The sequence below is a fragment of the Arachis hypogaea genome, chromosome 15 (genome assembly GCF_003086295.3).
Source record: "Arachis hypogaea cultivar Tifrunner chromosome 15, arahy.Tifrunner.gnm2.J5K5, whole genome shotgun sequence".
NCBI lineage: Eukaryota > Viridiplantae > Streptophyta > Magnoliopsida > Fabales > Fabaceae > Arachis > Arachis hypogaea.
Window position 1 is genome coordinate 93,959,417 of NC_092050.1, and position 15,363 is coordinate 93,974,779.

General features: G+C 36.8%; 1 protein-coding gene and 1 non-coding gene across 2 annotated transcripts; one reads left to right on the top strand and one right to left on the bottom strand.

The window, feature by feature from the left end:
* Positions 1–951: 951 nt before the first annotated feature.
* Positions 952–1,059, top strand: LOC112752992 (small nucleolar RNA R71). The gene has a single exon (XR_003177396.1). It is a non-coding gene; the product is annotated as a small nucleolar RNA R71 (small nucleolar RNA).
* A 4,676-nt stretch (positions 1,060–5,735) lies between these two features.
* Positions 5,736–8,347, bottom strand: LOC140179262 (uncharacterized). The gene is made up of 4 exons (XM_072217943.1): positions 8,025–8,347; positions 6,461–6,649; positions 5,969–6,388; positions 5,736–5,802 (listed from the first exon to the last, which is right to left on the bottom strand). Exons 1-4 carry the CDS (start codon positions 8,345–8,347, stop codon positions 5,736–5,738), a joined length of 999 nt encoding a protein of 332 aa, XP_072074044.1.
* Positions 8,348–15,363: the final 7,016 nt, after the last annotated feature.

A 15,363-nucleotide genomic window follows, 5' to 3' on the forward strand; every position in this document is an offset into this window, starting at 1 on the left:
GGAAGAATACTCATCAAAGCTCATGAATGGCAACAGTAAGTTCAGTGGAATCTCTATGGTCTCTGTATGAGCCTCAGATTCCTTTGGTTCCTCAATATGGAACTCCTTATTGGTTAGTGGACGTCCATTGAGGTCTTCCTCACTGGAATTCACTGCCTGTCCCCCCTCTGTGCATTCGGCCATGTTGGGTATATTGATGGCCTTGCATTCTCTCTTTGGATTCTCTTCTGTATTGCTTGGGAGAGTACTAGGAGGAATTTCAGTAACTCTTTTACTCAGCTGACCCACTTGTGCCTTCAAATTTCTGATGGAGGACCGTGTTTCAGTCATGAAACTGAGAGTGGCCTTAGATAGATCAGAGACTATGGTTGCTAAGTCAGAGAGGCTCTACTTAGAATTCTCTGTCTGTTGCTCATAAGATGATGGAAAAGGCTTGCTATTGCCAAACCTATTTCTCCCAGCATTATTATTATTGAAGCCTTGATTAGGCTTCTGCTGATCTTTCCATAAAAAATTTGGATGATTCCTCCATGAAGGATTATAGGTGTTTCCATAGGATTCTCCCATGTAATTCACCTCTTCCATTGCAGGATTCTCAAGGTCATAAGCTTCTTCTTCAGAGGAAGCTTCTTTAGTACTGCCGGATGCAGCTTGCATTCCAGTCAGATTCTGAGAAATCATATTGACTTGCAAAGTCAATATTTTATTCTGAGCCAATATGGCATTCAGAGTATCAATCTCAAGAACTCCTTTCTTCTGAGTCATCCCATTATTCACAGGATTTCTTTCAGAAGTATACATGAACTGGTTATTTGCAACCATCTCAATGAGTTCCTGGGCTTCTACAGGCATCTTCTTCGGATGAAGGGATCCACCAGCAGAGTGGTCCAATGACATCTTGGATAATTCAGACAGACCATCATAGAATATACATAAGATGCTCCATTCTGAAAGCATGTCAGAAGGACACCTTCTGATCAATTGCTTGTATCTTTCCCAAGCTTCATAGAGGGATTCACCTTCCTTCTGTCTGAAGGTTTGGACTTCCACTCTAAGCTTGCTCAACTTTTGAGGTGGAAAGAATCTGGCCAAGAAAGCATTGACCAATTTTTCCCAAGAGTTCAGGTCTCTTACAGCAAAGGGGAAAAACATAAGTCTGTAGACCTCAGGATTAACCCCATTGGTCTTAACAGTGTCACAGATTTGTAAGAATTCAGCTAAAAACTGATGAGGATCTTCCAATAGAAGTCCATGAAACTTGCAATTCTGCTGCATTAGAGAAACTAATTGAGGCTTAAGCTCAAAGTTGTTTACTCCAATTGCAGGAATTGAGATGCTTCTTCCATAGAAGCCAGAAGTTGGTGTAGTAAAGTCACCAAGTACCTTTCTTACATCTCCACTATTGTTGTTATTTTCAGCTGCCATCTCTACTTATTTTTCAAAAATTTCTGTTAGGTCCTCTCCAGAGTATTGTGCTTTAGCTTCTCTTAGCTTCCTCTTTAGAGTCCTTTCAGGTTCCGGATCAGCTTCAACAAGAATGTTCTTATCCTTGTTCCTGCTCATATGAAAGAGAAGAGAATAGAAAAGAATAGGAATCCTCTATGTCACAGTATAGAGATTCCTTTATATGAGTGGAAGAAGAGAAGAATAGAAGAATGAGGTAGAGAGAGAATAAAGAGAATTCGAACACAGAAAGAGGGAGAGGGTTCGAATTTTAAGAAGAAGAGAAGTGTTAGTAATTAAATAAATAAATAGAAAGAGATGAGAGAGAGTATTCGAATATTAATTTAAAAGAAAAGAAAAATATTTTTGTTTTTATTTTAATTATTAGTTAGAATTAGAAATTCAAGAGAAGAAATAAATTAAAATTAAAATTTAAAACAGTTAGTTAATTAAAAAGAATTTTGAAAAAGTTGTTAGTGGTTTTCAAAAATTAGAGAAAGAAAAGTAGTTAGGTGGTTTTGAAAAAGATAAGAAATAGTAAACTTTTAAAATAAAATAAAAAGTCAAGTAGTTAATTGAAAAAGATTTGAAAATAAATTTTGAAAAGGTAAGAAGTTAGAAAAAGATTTTGAAATTATGTTTTGAAAAAGATATGATTGAAATTTATTTTGAAAAAGATTTGAGAAGGAATTTAAAAAGATTTGATTTTTTTTGAAATTAAAGTTAATGACTTGACTAACAAGAAACTAAAAGATATGATTCTAGACTTTAAAGATTGAACCTTTCTTAACAGGAAAATAACAAACTTGAAATTTTTGAATCAAAACACTAAATGTTAGCCATGATTTTGAAAATATGAAATAAAATTAAGAAAAATATTTTGAAAATTAATTTAAGAAATTCAAAAATATTGAAAAAAAACGAAAAAGATTTGATTTTTGAAAAAGATTTAAAAAGATAGAATTTTTAAATTGAAATTTTGACTTGACTAACAAGAAACAACTAAATTTTGAAAATTTTTTGACTAAGTCAACCCAAAATTTCGAAATTTATGAGTAAAACAAGGGAAAGATATTATTTTTTTATTTTTGAATTAATGAAGAGAGAGAAAAACAACTAAATGAAACAAAATATGAGAATTTAAGATCAAAACAAATAATGCATGCAAGAACACTTTAAATGTCAAGATGAACACCAAGAACACTTTGAAGATCATGATGAACATCAAGAACATATTTTTGAAAATTTTTAAGAAAAGAGACACATGCAAGACACCAAACTTAAAAATTTTTAATGTTTAGATACTATGAATTCGAAAATGCATATGAAAAATAATAAAAGACACAAAACAAGAAAATCACAAGATTAAATAAGGAAAATCATCAAGAACAACTTGAAGATCAAAGAAGAACACAATGCATGACTTTTCAAAAATTTTAAGAAAATTAAAAAGATGCAATTAACACCAAACTTAAAATTTGACACAAAACTCAAACAAGAAACACAAAATTTTTGGTTTTTATGGTTTTATTAAATTTTTTTGTATTTTTTGAAATTATTTTGGCAAAAGAAAATAAAGAAATTCAAAATTTTTAATAAGAATTCCAGGATTCGTGCAATGTTAGTCTAAAGCTTCGGTCCAATAGAATTAGACATGGCCAAGTGGCCAGCCAAGCTTTAGCATATCAATTACAGACATGTCCTTTCTACAATGGAAAGTGGAAATCTCGGTCCAAAAGATTAGACATGGCTTAACAGCCAGCCAGGTTTCAACATATCTCATAAGACTCTAGAATTCATTCTTAAAAAATTCTGAAGAACAATTTTTTTTTTGAATTTTTCAAAAACTAAAATTAAAAAGCTTAAACATAAAATAAAATTACCTAATCTAAGCAACAAGATGAACCGTCAGTTCTCCAAACTCGAACAATCCCCGGCAACGGCACCAAAAACTTGGTGTGGGAAATTGTGATTCACACTTTTCACAACTCCGCACAACCAACCAACAAGTGTACTGGGTCATCCAAGTAATACCTTACGTGAGTAAGGGTCGATCCCACGGAGATTATCGATTTGAAACAAGCTATGGTCATCTTGTAAATCTCAGTCAGGCGGATTCAAATGGTTATGAGGTTTTGATAATTAAAAGATAAATAAAACATAAAATAAAATAGAGATACTTATGTGATTCATTGGTGGGAATTTCAAATAAGTGTTTGAAGATGCTTTGTTTCTTCTGAACCTCTGCTTTCCTATTGTCTTCTTCCAATCATGCGTTCTTCTTTCCATGGCAAGCTGTATGATCCTCTCGGATGAAAAAAACTAGGTACGATCTCTGCACGGCTAATCAACTGTCGGATTTCTCGTCTCGGATGAAAAATACCAAGTACAGCTACCGCACGGCTAATCATTTGTCGGTTCTTGCTAGCATCAGAATAGGACCCTTGTCCTTTTGAACACTGTCACTGCGCCCAACATTCGCAAGTTTGAAGCTCGTCACAGTCATCCCTTCCCAGATCCTACTCGGAATACCACAGACAAGGTTTAGACTTTTCGGATCTCAGGAATGGCTGCAAATTGATTCTAGCCTCTACCACGAAGATACTAATCTCACGAACTCGGTCCGTGTGTTAGAGACCCAAGAGATACGCACTCAAGCTATTTTCTGATGACTACGTTGAGCTCAGATAGAATGGGAGTGGTTGTCAGGCACGCGTTCATAGGTTTGAGAATAATGATGAGTGTCACGAATCATCATATTCTCTCTATTGAAGTACAAGTGAGTATCTTAGAATAGAATCAAGCGTGATTGAATAGAAAACAGTAGTAATTGCATTAATTCATGAAGAACAGCAGAGCTGCACACCTTAATCTATGGGGTGTAGAAACTCCACCGTAGAAAATACATAAGTGAAAATAGTCTAGGCATGGCCGTGTGGCCAGCCTCTCCAAACGTGAAATATGGCATAAGCTCTCCAAAAGATTGATCCTAATACAATAGTAAAAAGTGCTATTTATACTAAACTAGTTACTAGGGTTTACAGAAAATAAGTAACTAAGTGCAGATAGTGCAGAAATCTACTTTCGGGGCCCACTTGGTGTGTGCTTGGGTTGAGCATTGAGCTTTACACGTGCATAGGCTGTTCTTGGAGTTAAACGCCAGCTTGGGTGCCAGTTTGGGCGTTTAACTCCAGTTCTGGTGCCAGTTCTGGCGTTTTACTCCAGAAATGGGTCTTTGGTGGGCGTTTAGATGCCAGTTTGGGCCATCAAATCTCAGGCAAAGTATGGACTATTAAATATTGATGAAAAGCCCAAGATGTCTACTTTCCAACGCAATTGAGAGCACGCCAATTGGGCTTCTGTAGCTCTAGAAAATCCATTTTGAGTGCAGGAGGGTCAGAATCCAACAGCATCTGCAGTCCTTTTTCAGCCTCTGAATCAGATTTTTGCTCAGGTCCCTCAATTTCAGCCAGAAAATACCTGAAATCACAGAAAAACACACAAACTCATAGTAAAGTCCAAAAATGTGATTTTTGCATAAAAAATAATAAAAATATAATAAAAAGTAACTAAAACATACTGAAAACTATGTAAAAACAATGCCAAAAAGGGTATAAATTATCCGCTCATCACATATTCTGTTATAATGGGCTTTTTTTCTTTGTCTGATGGATGCAATACGATCTGGTTATAACCAGAGTATGCATCCATGAAACTCAAAGTGCCAAAACCGAAAGAATTATCAACTAAAGTAACAATAGAAGGTAGGGGGTATGCATTTTTAGGGCATGCTTTATTTAAATCAATAAAGTGGACGCACATGCTCCATATATCGTTATTTTTCTTTTCCATAACAACATTAGCTAACCAGGTTGTGAATCTAATTTGTCGGATGAAGTTTGCCTCAATGAGTTTCTTAGTTTCCTCCACCGATGCTTGTCGCTTTTCTATGCCGAGGTTGCGTTTTGTCTGGGATATAGGTCGGGCCACTGGGTTTATGGCCAGCCTATGAGTGATCACAGATAGGTCAATCCCTGGTATATCTGCTGGAGTCCAGGAAAAAAGGTTAGCATTTTGCCGAAGGAACTGGACAAGCTTTTCCTTTTCAGCTCCATGAATGGTTGATCATACAAAAGTGAATTTTGTTTGATCGTTAGTTAAGTTTACTTTTGTTAGCTCTTAATTTGGTGTAGGTCGGTCCTGAAATTCGGCACGAGGATCTAGTTCGGCCAATGGAGATTGATTTTTATGGATGGCATTGACTTGTGCCTCTCTGTTTCACCTTGGATGTTTTAGACTTGTGTTGTAGCATTGCCAAGCTTAATGGTGGTCAGTGTGAACTGTGGCAACAATATTGTCCTGCATATGAAACTTCACACAAAGATGAACCGTAGATACAATGGCACTGAATTTATTTAAAAAAGGTATGCCAAGTATGAGGTTATACGGACTAAAGCAATCTACCACAAGATACTAGATATTTTGTGTTCTAGATAGGGGATGCTCACCAAGTGTGGTTTGTAACCACACTGAACCCAAGACAGGAACTTGTTCGCCTGAGAAGCCGACTAGGTTCCCAACGGATTGCTGGAGTATATTGTTGATTAGCTTCATCTTCCCGAATGTAGAATAGAGCAAGACATCAGCACTGCTTCCGGAGTCCAATAGTACCTTTCGAACTATTAGGTCTCTTAATTGAAGAATAATGACGACTGGGTCGTTCAAGTTAAGGTCACTGGAGTTAAAGTCGGATGAATGGAAAGTCAGCTCTGGTATGGTTAGTGTTGGTTCTTGATTATTGGTTGTATTCTCTACTACAAGCATGGCCCTATAAGTGCGCTTTCGAGTGGAACTCATTTGTCCTCCTCTAGCATAGCCTCCGGATATGCAGTTGATCACTCCACGAGGTTGATCAGGTGGAGTAGTATGAGCTTTGTCTTTTTCACTAGAAGATTAACCCACAAGAGGTGAGTCAGAGTTCTGTGTATTTTGTTTCTGTATGTGGCCTCCAACGTACTTGTCGAGGTGTCCTTGCCGAGCTAATCGCTCAAGTTGATCTTTGGCAATGACACATTCATCGGTTGTATGTCCATGCTTTTGATGAAAGGTGCAATATTGGAATTTGTCCAGGTTCTTTGCTTCGGGATAATTGCCGGCTTCTCGGGGAGGCTTGATGAGCTTGGAGTTGAGAATCTCTAATAAACCACTATTTCATGGTTTATCTTGTACTTAATTGAGTGATTTTTATCAACTCTTTACCCACTTATTCATATTATTCGCATGTTTTACGTTTTCCTTCCTGATTTTGTGTTATGATTGAAAACATGCTTCTTTGGCCTTTAAATTGCTTATTATTAATCCTCTCTTAGTACCATTCGATGCCTTGATAGGTGTGTTAAGTGTTTTCAGAGATTACAGGGCAGGAATGGCTTGGAGGATGGAAAGGAAGCATGCAAAAGTGGAAGGAATACAAGAAGTTGAAGGAACTGCAAAGCTGTCAACCTGACCCTCTCGCACTAAAATGGTCATAACTTGAGCTACAGAGGTTCAAATAAGGCGGTTCTAGTTGCGTTGGAAAGCTAACGTCCCGAGCTTCGATTTGATATATAATTTGCAATAGTTGCTCTGAGGATAAGTGACGCGAACGCATGCATCACGCGGACGCGTCGCATCTACGAAAATCAGCGTGTTTGAATTCGCAACCAGCGAATTCTGGGCTGTTTCTGACCCAGTTCTTGGCCCAGAAAACACAGATTAGAGGCTATAAAGTGGGAGAATGCATCCAAAGAACTAAGACATACATATACACAATTTTAGGATTAGATGTAGTTTTAGAGAGAGAGGTTCTCTCCTCTCTCTTAGGATTTAGGATTAGGATTTCTCTTATTTTAGGATTGCTTATTCAATCACAGGTTCAATGTTCTTTTTACTTAATTTATCAATTTAGTTTACGAACTCTTTATGTTCAGATTGATTTTCTTTTATTAATGCAATTGAGGTATTTCAGATTTATTATTTTTATTTAGCTTTTTATATTCTTGGCTTTAATTGATTAATTGGAGACTCTTGAGTTATCAAACTCATCGTGATTGATAATTGTTATTTTTGCTAATTGATTTGAATTCCAATAACTCTAGTCTTTCCTTAGGAATTGACTAGGACCTGAGGATCAATTTGATTAGTCCACTTGACCTACCTTTGTTTAGCAAAGGTTAACTAAGTGGGATAAAATCCCAATTCTCATCACCGTTGATAAGGATAACTTGGATAGGACTTCTAATTCTCATACATTGCCAAGAATTTTATTAATTATTAATTTATTTTTCTTGTCATATAAATTACTTGTTCCTTATTTTAAAAACCCAAAATTCTACCTTTTCCATAGCTAATAATAAGTCATACTTCCCTGCAATTCCTTGAGAAGACGACCCGAGGTTCGAATGCTTCGGTTTATTATTTTTATTGGGTTTGCTTAAGTGACAACCAAAACTTTTATACGAAAGGATTCTCTGTTGGTTTAGAAGCTATACTACCAACACAATATATTTTATAAAAATTCTAAATCGATAGAAAATCCGAACGTCAATTTCCTTGATGATATCATCACGCCTGTGTTGAACTGAGCATATGAATCGTAGCGAGGGATCCGTTTGAAAGTCCACTTGCTGTCCCGAGTTTTATCCTCGTCTTTATAGAGAGGTTTGTCGACCTTCTGAGCTTGTTGCAGTTCCCCAATGTCCATTTGTCCCTTTGCTTTTTCGTGGAACTCCGCCAGGGTCTTTGGTTTGGCTACTGGGATTGCTTCTTGAAATTTTCCCAATCGAAGTCTGCTTTTGATGGCGTCCAAATGCACCTCGGGATGGAAATATGGTATGCTCATGGCCAACTTTGTGAAACGAGTCATGTAGTCCTTCAAACTTTAATTCTGGCCTTATTTGATTGTGTTCAAGTAGTCGGAGTCATGTAGATAGATGGCAGATCCAGCAAAGTGATCCTCAAAGAGCATCGCGAGTTCCCAAAAATAAGAAATAGAATCTGCAGGCAAAAAACAAAACCAATCAAGTGTAGGACCATCTAAATAAGATGGAAAACAGCGACATGAGACGGAATCGGAAGCACCATTGACGATCATTATGGATCTAAACCTTTTGAGGTATTTCTTCGGATCTCCTAACCGTCGTAAGGGGTTAAGGTTGGTGGCAAAGTGAACTTTCTGGGTAGTTCGAAATTAATAATATCGGCCATGAGTGGCCCTACAGAGTTATCGGATTCGATATCTTCATTTTTTGGTTGAGCTTCTTCATTTTACGAAAGCCGAGCATCTTCATTCCGTGGAGGCCGAGCTTCTACAATCCAAATAGTTTCGGAGACATGTGTTGGATCAGATTAGTGCTCTTCCTCCTCTGGTTGTTCACGACGATCATTATTGTTTTCAATACGAGCATTTGCTAACTCGGCAATCTGATTTGCCGTTTTCTGGTTTGCTTCCGTCATGCGTTGTTTTGCCTTCGCCATACGTTGGTTGGCTTATTGTAGATAAGTTACCATCTGGAGAAGTTCAGATGGTGTGGATGGAGGTGCATCAGCCATGGATAAATGTGACAGTAATGAGGTCGATAAATAGAAAAAACTTTATATTTTTGGCCCCACGGTGGGCGCCAAATATTTTTGCTGGTCTTTGCTGAGGTATAACTCGTCCTCCAGTGAATGTTGGTGAATTCCTGCTGTGGGATGAGGAACACATTGGCGATGGAGAACACAGGGGGTGGGTACCTGCAAAAGGTACTTCGACGCTCAAGTAAGTAAGTGAGTAAATAATAAGGGTTGCTTTTTAGAGTTGCGTACCTCTTATGTTCTTCCTGTCATTCCTTTATATTGGGGAGACGAAGATGACCGTTGTCGCTCCGAGTAATGGTGCTCGGCAAGAGAATTAATTGCATATCTGACGTTATGATATTTTGGTCGGATATCGGTTATGGTCAGATGTCGGTTATGCTTTGGTCGACCTTTATGGTCTTTGCCGAGCTATAACTCGTAACTGACGTATACTAGTCATATCAACAAGCATAAAATTCTTCGAAGAGGGGCTAAAATAAACATTTTATGAAGAATTCCAAGTATATAACTTTTACCTTTTACTGAATAGATTTGTTGTTGGTCTAATACTTATAAAAGATTACTTAAGCCTATAGTGAGTGAGTAATGTTAAGTGGTTGGCTAGAATTTTATACTTAATTTTTGCAAATTATTATGGGTTTTTTTTCCTAGCATAGAAACAACACAGAGCCAGACCATGACAGAGGCTTGAGGGTTGCAAATTGCCATGTGGGAGACAAAGGTATTGATGTTGTATCCCATTCAATTTTTGCGCAGTCAATGATTGCAAGGTTTTTATTTGTTGGCATAAATGTGTCATTCGCTTATGTTGGGAACAACGTAGGTGCTGAAATTGCTACAGCCATTGCACCCTGATGCTATTCAAAACTATCGCGCATTTAGATGTTGATTTTATTTTTCTTGCTTATCGGGAGTAGCTTAGGTGATAGGGTATTATATGGAACATGTAAGTGCACCTAATGTCTTTATGCACTCATTCTCAATGGAGTTGCATGCCATAATTAAACTTGGTTTGGATCATTATAGTAGGAGCATGCAGGCACAAAAGTTACAATAATTCTTTCTGAGTTAAGACTCAAAGTGGTCCCTCATGTTACACTCGAGCCTCATAAAGGTCCCTGAAATTAATAATTACTCATATGCATCCCTAAAGTTGCACTTCGGAACTCAGAGTCGTCCTTCAAGCATTTTCTGTCAACTAGGTTCCACCAGAAAGATGAGGTGGACTCCCTTTTAACACGTTGGCAAAGTAAGGGATAGATGACGTGGACGAGAAAACATTTTGTGAGCAATTTAGTCCCTGAATCAATTTTAAAAAACCCTAATCCCCAAAATTAAAGACCCTATCTACATCCCTTTTGCTTCTCTTCTCTAACCTCGCAGACGTTCTCGTCTCCATCTTCAAAGTTATTCGATTATGGCCAACGCGAGCTCAAAGCCTCAACTTTCTCTGTTGTTGCCTCTCGCCGGCCTCCATCTCGTTGCTGCACCGCTCGCTAACCTCTTTGCATCATTGTGTCGTCTCGTTTCTCGCCCTCAATATTGATGTTGTCACTGCTGCCATTCTGGATGCAACAACTTCAACCAGTTGACCCAAATGCTTCTAAAAAAAATATTAATAACTATGTCCCTTTGCCAGAAAAAAATGAAATAATTAATAAAAAAAAGTCCAGGAATACATGTTATTAACCTAGAAAAGGACTTCCACCTTATGTGAAAGAGAAGTTTTTCCAACAATTCAGAGGATGTGTAATAAATTACTACTCAACATCCAAACTTATCTTTTTAACAAGTCGACTTCAAATACAAAAAAGACTACTAACTAACTTCTCCTCCAATAATTAGAAGATACACAATTTAGATTCCGAACTAGCAAGAATTAATTTAACTGCATCAGTTCCAGACAGTAATTTTTTTGGTATATGATAGCAACATCAACCCTGGACAAACTACATTACCAACTAAGAAGATCAAAATTTTACTTTAGCAGAGAGAAATACAATCTAAAACTGAATACACCCATACTATAAGGATTGCATGGAGCGACCCCTCCATTTTAAACTTAAAAATCAGGAATAGTCATGTCATGTCAGGATAATGAATAAATAAACAAATTGCTAATCCAACACAAGGTTTTTGATACACTCAAGACGAAATTAAAACCTCAACCTACTATAAATATAAGTAACTTTCTTGTACCAATACACTTTAGTTATTTGTGGCTGAAGGCTTTTGAATCAATCATGTGTTAACTCAAATCACTATATTTCCATATCTATAAAACTTGTAATCAAATCAAAAAGTTCACCTCACTATTAATTTGTAAGTAAATTAAAAAAATTTGAAAAGTTCACCCAAAAACATTCACAACCCTTAAATATGTCATATATAACAATTATTATCATATCCATAGTAATCAAATACGGTTAAACAATTGAAATTAAAGAAAATATCATTAACAGGTACCTGTGGTCTAGATAATGTACATAAATCCAATAGACTATGAAGGATCTCAAGAAACTGGTAACACATGTTGTCCCTAAAATTTGTTATCATTCCTTTAACCAGTATCGGATAATATGTCTAATAAATGCCTTATGAGTAATTTTATACATTCATGTCATAAGAAAAATGTGACCCCATTCACATACAAAGCATACCAGAAGTCCAAGAAGTCTTATTCCTTCCTGCCGAACAACATAGGATCGCAAAAGATTAAGAACTTGATTCAAGAAGAGAATCAGGATATCTACTTTGCAACCATCATAATAAGTTCACATTAGAAATTAAACATAGAAAATGCTTGAACACCCAAAACTGAATCATAAACAGATTAAGGTGACAAAGGAGAATCAATACCCAATTAGCACCATCTTCTTATCTTGACTTTGCAAAACCTGGGTGATGACCTCAAAGACGCCTTCATTCATTAAAACCCTAAAAACATGCGTAAAAATTAAAATCTGAGAACCAACAGGGTTCATAAAACCTGCAAACCTAGTTAGAATAAATCAAATAAAAAATAAGAATAAATCAAATAAAAAATAATTAAGAGTTAAACATCAGTGCTACAAGTCAGAAAAGTATTATAAACGATTATAATACCATACTCCAGTTGCAAATTATTACAATGTGAAAGATTACATAATATCAGTGCTATAATCTTAGTCGAAAAGCTCTAACTAGTCACTACTACAAAACTAGTTATTACAGACGGATATTTCCGATAGATTTTATCCCACGATAATACCGACAGATTTTGCGAGGAATTTTTGTCAGAAATGAAGAAAAATGAATTAGCATAAATTACAGACGGAAAAGAGAATTCATTCATAATTCTGTCAGAAAAATTATTTTTTTTGAGATATAGTTGCCGACGGAAAATCTGTATGTAATCAAATGAACAAAAATACTGCATTTTATTAAATTATTACAAACAAAAAATATGTTTGTAATTTAAACTATTCCGTTAGAAATATTAAAAATAATGGTTTTGGTATCACGATCTCCTATTCATTTGACATTACACTTCCGCGCCTCCACACTCATCCCCTCTAAGGCTCTAAATCAAGGTTGCGAGAACCGGACCGGTCAATGAACCGGTGAGGTGACTGGTTCACTGGTTTAGTGATTCAACCGGGGTTCAACCGGGGTTCAACCGGTTTAATTAAATATTAAATAAAATTATTAAAAATTTAATATATAATTTTATATATTTAAATTCATTAAAATTCATGAATTTTTAAGTAAAAAAATTTTAATAGAATTTAAGATATAATAAAAATTGAAGATGAAAAATTCATTGATAATATTCAGATTGAGTTAAATTTATTGATAACTTTAAAACAACTAACTGAGGCAAAATTTCCACTCAAGCTGCAAAAAATTAAAGATCTTGCAGGCAACATTGTCAAGCCAAGGCTAATTATTCAAAGGAAAAGTATAGGGTACCAACATATTATCTGCCAACTTTTGCCAACTCTTATTTATAATTGTGTTTCATGGAAGTGTGTTCGTGGATGTGTCTAATAATTAATATATTTTAAATACATATATAAAGAGACACATCCAGAAAATATATCTATAAAGACACTTTTATTAAACACAGCTATAAAAAAGACATTTTTATTAGACACATCCACGAACACACTTTCATAAAACACAATTATAAATAAGAGTTGGCAGAAGTTGGCAGATATGCTGTTGGTAACATAGCGGAACCGTTATTCAAAACATCAATTCTCTTATACAATTCAATTATCCCTTTTTGGGCTGCCAATATACAATTCAATTGAATAACACATTGATGAAATTTCTTATTATGCAACAAGCCTCTTATAACTAACCAAACCCTAACTAGATTCAACAAATTCAATGCTTTTCAACAACAAAAACTCAGAATACAGAGTTACAGACAACTCAACCTCCAAATCCAGAAACAGAAATCCAGAAACAGAAAAACTAAGTGAAACAATTCAAATTAAATTCAGACTCGCATTAAGGAACAACCCAACTCAGAACACAATCCCAATTCAGAATCTAGTACAAAAAATCAACTCAGAAGCCAGAATCTTAGAAATTGAAACTAAAGAAGCTGCGGCTTACTGGAGACACGGCGAGGGAGGAACGACCGTGGTGACAGTGAGCTAGAAGAGGATCATCAGTTTCTTTTTTTATTTTAATTAAAGTTTCAAAACCAGATCAATTTCAGTACTGCACCATTCAAACAAAACAAATCAAATTCAAAACAACACAATTTACACAAAAATGTATACATATATACACAAAATTGAATCAGAGAAAACAGATCTAGAGAGAAAAATAGAGAAACCGAATGAAGCCATTATAGACGAGGAAGTTGAAGGTGTGGTTGTCGCAGTTGTAGGTAAACTTGTTGTTGGAGGAAGGAAGCTTCTGGAGGCACTGGAACGACGGCGAGGAGAACAAGCACGTTGGCGACGGCGAGGGGAACAAGCACGTTGGCGACGGCGAGGGGAACAAACACGTTGGCGACGGCGAGAAGAACAGGGCTGAGTAGACGTTCGCGATGCCAGAAGCTTCAAAGTTCAGAGTTCAAGATGACGACGCCGCTGGAAGCTGCTTCGATCTGCGACGGTGGCAGTTTCGCTGACAGAAGCTCCGATTCGGCGTCAATTGTGGTAGTGACGGTGGAGTTTGTTGGAGGAAGTTAGAAGAGGAAATTAGGGTTGAGGAGGTGAGGTGAGTGGCTTCGCGACGAGCACAGAGACGTTGAGGAAGAGAAGAGTGGCGGCGGCTGGGGGCTGATGGTAGCGGCGAATGGGGGCTGACGGTAGCGGCGGCTGGGGGCTCTGATAGGGTTAGGGATTTGAATGTGAGAGTGAGAGAGAAGAGAGAGGGGTAGGGACGTAGACGTAGTGCTGTTTGTTACTTTGTTGGGTTTTATTTTTTTTCCTTTTTTTTTATTTTTTTAAGAGCAAAACGACGCCGTTTAGGATTATATTTTCAAACCAATAAACCGTAAAAAAACCGACCGGTTCTCCCGGTTCACCGGTTAATCGTCGGTTCGACCGGTTTTTTTACCGATTTTCTGCCAGACGGTTTCTAACCTTACTCGGACCGGTTAGGTGACCGGTTCCAGATTTTTCCAGTTGAACCGGTCGGTCCGGTTCAGTTTTCAGAACCATGCTCTAAATGCTCCATGGGCAGCGCTATCGGCCTTGCATCGCCATCGCACCGAGGCTCTGTCGTACCCCTTTCCGGTTCTTCCCCATCGCACCCCTTCTGTTAGCCTTGCTCGCGTCGCTCCCTTTCGAACTCTAATGTGCGTTTCTCTCTTCGATCTCGCCACTAGTGCTTGCTCTTCTCCATGTGTTGCTGTGTTTCTCTCTTTGATCTCACCTCAGCTGTGCAGGTAACCTTAATCTCCTTTCTCTTTCATCGCTTTTTTCTTTCATTCAATTCCATCGCTAACTCTAATTATATTATCCTATGTTCCATCACTAACTCTAATTCTATTTCCTGTTCTATGATAAGAACTTGTAATGGTTACAGTTCTTTATTTTATGTTCTTATAAAATTGCTTGTGAAATCTAGGTTCCTGAATGCATTGATTAGTTTCATTTTGGTTGAATTTTTTGGGGTTTAGGTTTTTATTGATGCATTGTTTTTTGTTTCTGTGTTTTTGCTAAAGATTGATTGGCTAAACAAGTTTCTTGAATACCCTTACCTTGATAAGGTACTTGCATTTTGAATAAGCTTTGACCCTTTTTCATTTTTGCTTTTTACCTTGGTTGGTTGTTTGTCTTAGTGTGTTAATTGTTC

Excerpts from the sequence above, each read along its gene's own strand:
- LOC140179262 (XM_072217943.1), bottom strand. The coding sequence starts at position 8,347 with ATGACTCGTTTCACAAAGTTGGCCATGAGCATACCATATTTCCATCCC. Across the intron at positions 6,650-8,024 it reads ATATCATCAAGGAAATTGAC|TGGTTTATTAGAGATTCTCA; the intron begins GTTCGGATTTTC and ends ACCATGAAATAG. Across the intron at positions 6,389-6,460 it reads CGGCAAGGACACCTCGACAA|TGAAAAAGACAAAGCTCATA; the intron begins GTACGTTGGAGG and ends TTAATCTTCTAG.